Consider the following 2,096-nt stretch of genomic DNA (forward strand, 5'->3'; position numbering starts at 1 on the left):
TCTTCTTTTTTTTCCCCTCAAAACGCCACATGTACGTCACTTATTTGTCAATTTGCCATGTCAGCGCGAGTGTATTACACACATTTATATCTTTTAGCTGATTGTCAAAAAAGTGTTTAAAAGGTTCAAATCCGAATAAGTAGAGGTGTTCAATAGGTACTAGTCTTAGTTAAAGTGTCTAAGTGAATTATGCGGACAACTTTAAGGGGCTACGTATTACTTAAGCCATGAATCAAAGAATGTATCACACAAGGAGCAAATGACACTTGTTTTAAGATATGTTAACAAAGAAGGAGAAGTGATAGAACGATTTGTTGGTATTATTCATGTTAGTGATACATCTGCCTGTTCATTAAAGGAAGCAATATACTCTTTTCTTTCAGATCACTCATTAAGTCCATCGCAAATACGTGGGCAAGGTTATGATGGAGCTAGCAATATGCAAGGACATCTAAATGGTCTTAAAACTTTGATTTCAAATGAGACTCCATCGGCATATTGCATTCATTGTTTTGCCCACCAATTGCAGTTAACACTAGTGGCTCTTGCAAAGAAGGATTCAAATGTAGATGACTTTTTTTGCTTAGTTACTAATGTGTTAAATATTGTTGGAGCATCTTTTAAGCTCAGGGATTTACTTCGAAAACACCAAGCTGAACAGTTAGAGGAGTTGCTCATATCAGGGGAAGTGCATATTGGGTGAGGATTAAATCAAGAACGTGGGCTTCAGCGGCCAGGTGATACTCGTTGGGGTTCTCATTGTAGAACATTAGATAATCTTATTGTTCTATTTCCATCAGTTATTCATGTGCTTGAATTTACTGGATGTGAGTGTCCAAACTATACTGATAGACTTCTTGCTAAAACTCTTATGGATACGATTAAGAAGTTTGATTTTGCCTTTATGCTGCACTTGACGTGGAAAGTTCTTATGATGACAAATGAATTGAACTTCTCATTACAAAGGATGGATCAAGATATTGTCAATGCTATGAGATTTCTTGCTCTTACAAAGCAAAGATTACAAAATATGAGGGATAATGAATTCGAATCATTAATGGATGATGTCTCTTCTTTTTGTGATAAACATGATATAGTCATTCCAGAGATGGATGCTAGCTACTTTCCTGGGAAGTCAAAGCGTAAAACTCTTGATGTTACATATTCTCATCATTTGCGTGTTGAAATATTTTATGTTGTTATTGATTTGCATCTTCAAGAGCTTAATAATCGTTTTGATGCTGTGAGTACTGACTTACTTCTCGGTATGACTAGTTTGAATCCAGTTAATTCATTTGGTAGTTTTGATAAGGGCAAGATAATGAGGTTGGCTGAATATTATATGAATGAGTTGGCAGCAACAAGCTTTGGGATCTTAGTTTTCAGCTTGATAGCTTTATAGTTTATGTCCGTGGTTCTGACAAGAGGTTCTTCAACTTGAAGGGAATTAGTGATCTTGCTAAAGTATTGGTCAAGTCCGATTTGCATCAAATTTGGCCACTTGTTTATTTGCTTATCAAGTTGACTCGCATTCTTCCCGTTGCTACTGCTTCTGTGGAACGAGCTTTCTCATTCATAAAGTACATTAAAAATGAACTTCGCAATAGTATTGGTGATGAATTTTTGAATGGTTGTTTAGTTTGCTATGTAGAGCGTAAGATATTCGCAAATGTAAGCAATGATGCTATTATTTATCGTTTTCAACATATGAAAAGTCGTCGAGCACAATTATAACTTTAAGACTAGAAGTCTCTTTTTGTAATGATAATATTACTAGTAGGTCATTGTGACTTATAACTAGTGGTTGTTTTTGATGATGATAATATTAATCGTTGTTTAATTTTTTTTACTTTTTTTTATTAAAGAGTTTGAGTTAGTATACGTTTACTTTTTTTATTAAAGAGTTTGAGTTAGTATACGCTTACACTATGTGATTGCTAACATGTTTATGTTAAAGGAAGTGAGCACCCACAACCTTTAAATCCTGGATCCGCCATTGGCTATATGCAAAAGTTCTTATTTTAATATCTCTAATTTCAACTCAACCCAACACATCCATTTGATACGCCTACCGTATTCCATTATGGCAGTTTAAA

At 34.6% G+C, this 2,096-nt stretch overlaps 1 protein-coding gene across 1 annotated transcript; it reads left to right on the forward strand.

The window, feature by feature from the left end:
* Window positions 1–259: 259 nt before the first annotated feature.
* On the forward strand, window positions 260–1,402 carry LOC125835293 (uncharacterized). Its single transcript, XM_049514419.1, has 2 exons — window positions 260–699; window positions 766–1,402. The coding sequence occupies exons 1-2, from the start codon at window positions 260–262 to the stop codon at window positions 1,400–1,402; spliced, it is 1,077 nt and encodes a 358-aa protein (XP_049370376.1).
* Window positions 1,403–2,096: the final 694 nt, after the last annotated feature.

The sequence above is a fragment of the Solanum verrucosum genome, unplaced genomic scaffold (assembly GCF_900185275.1).
Source record: "Solanum verrucosum unplaced genomic scaffold, falcon-dt-bn FXZP01001278.1, whole genome shotgun sequence".
NCBI lineage: Eukaryota > Viridiplantae > Streptophyta > Magnoliopsida > Solanales > Solanaceae > Solanum > Solanum verrucosum.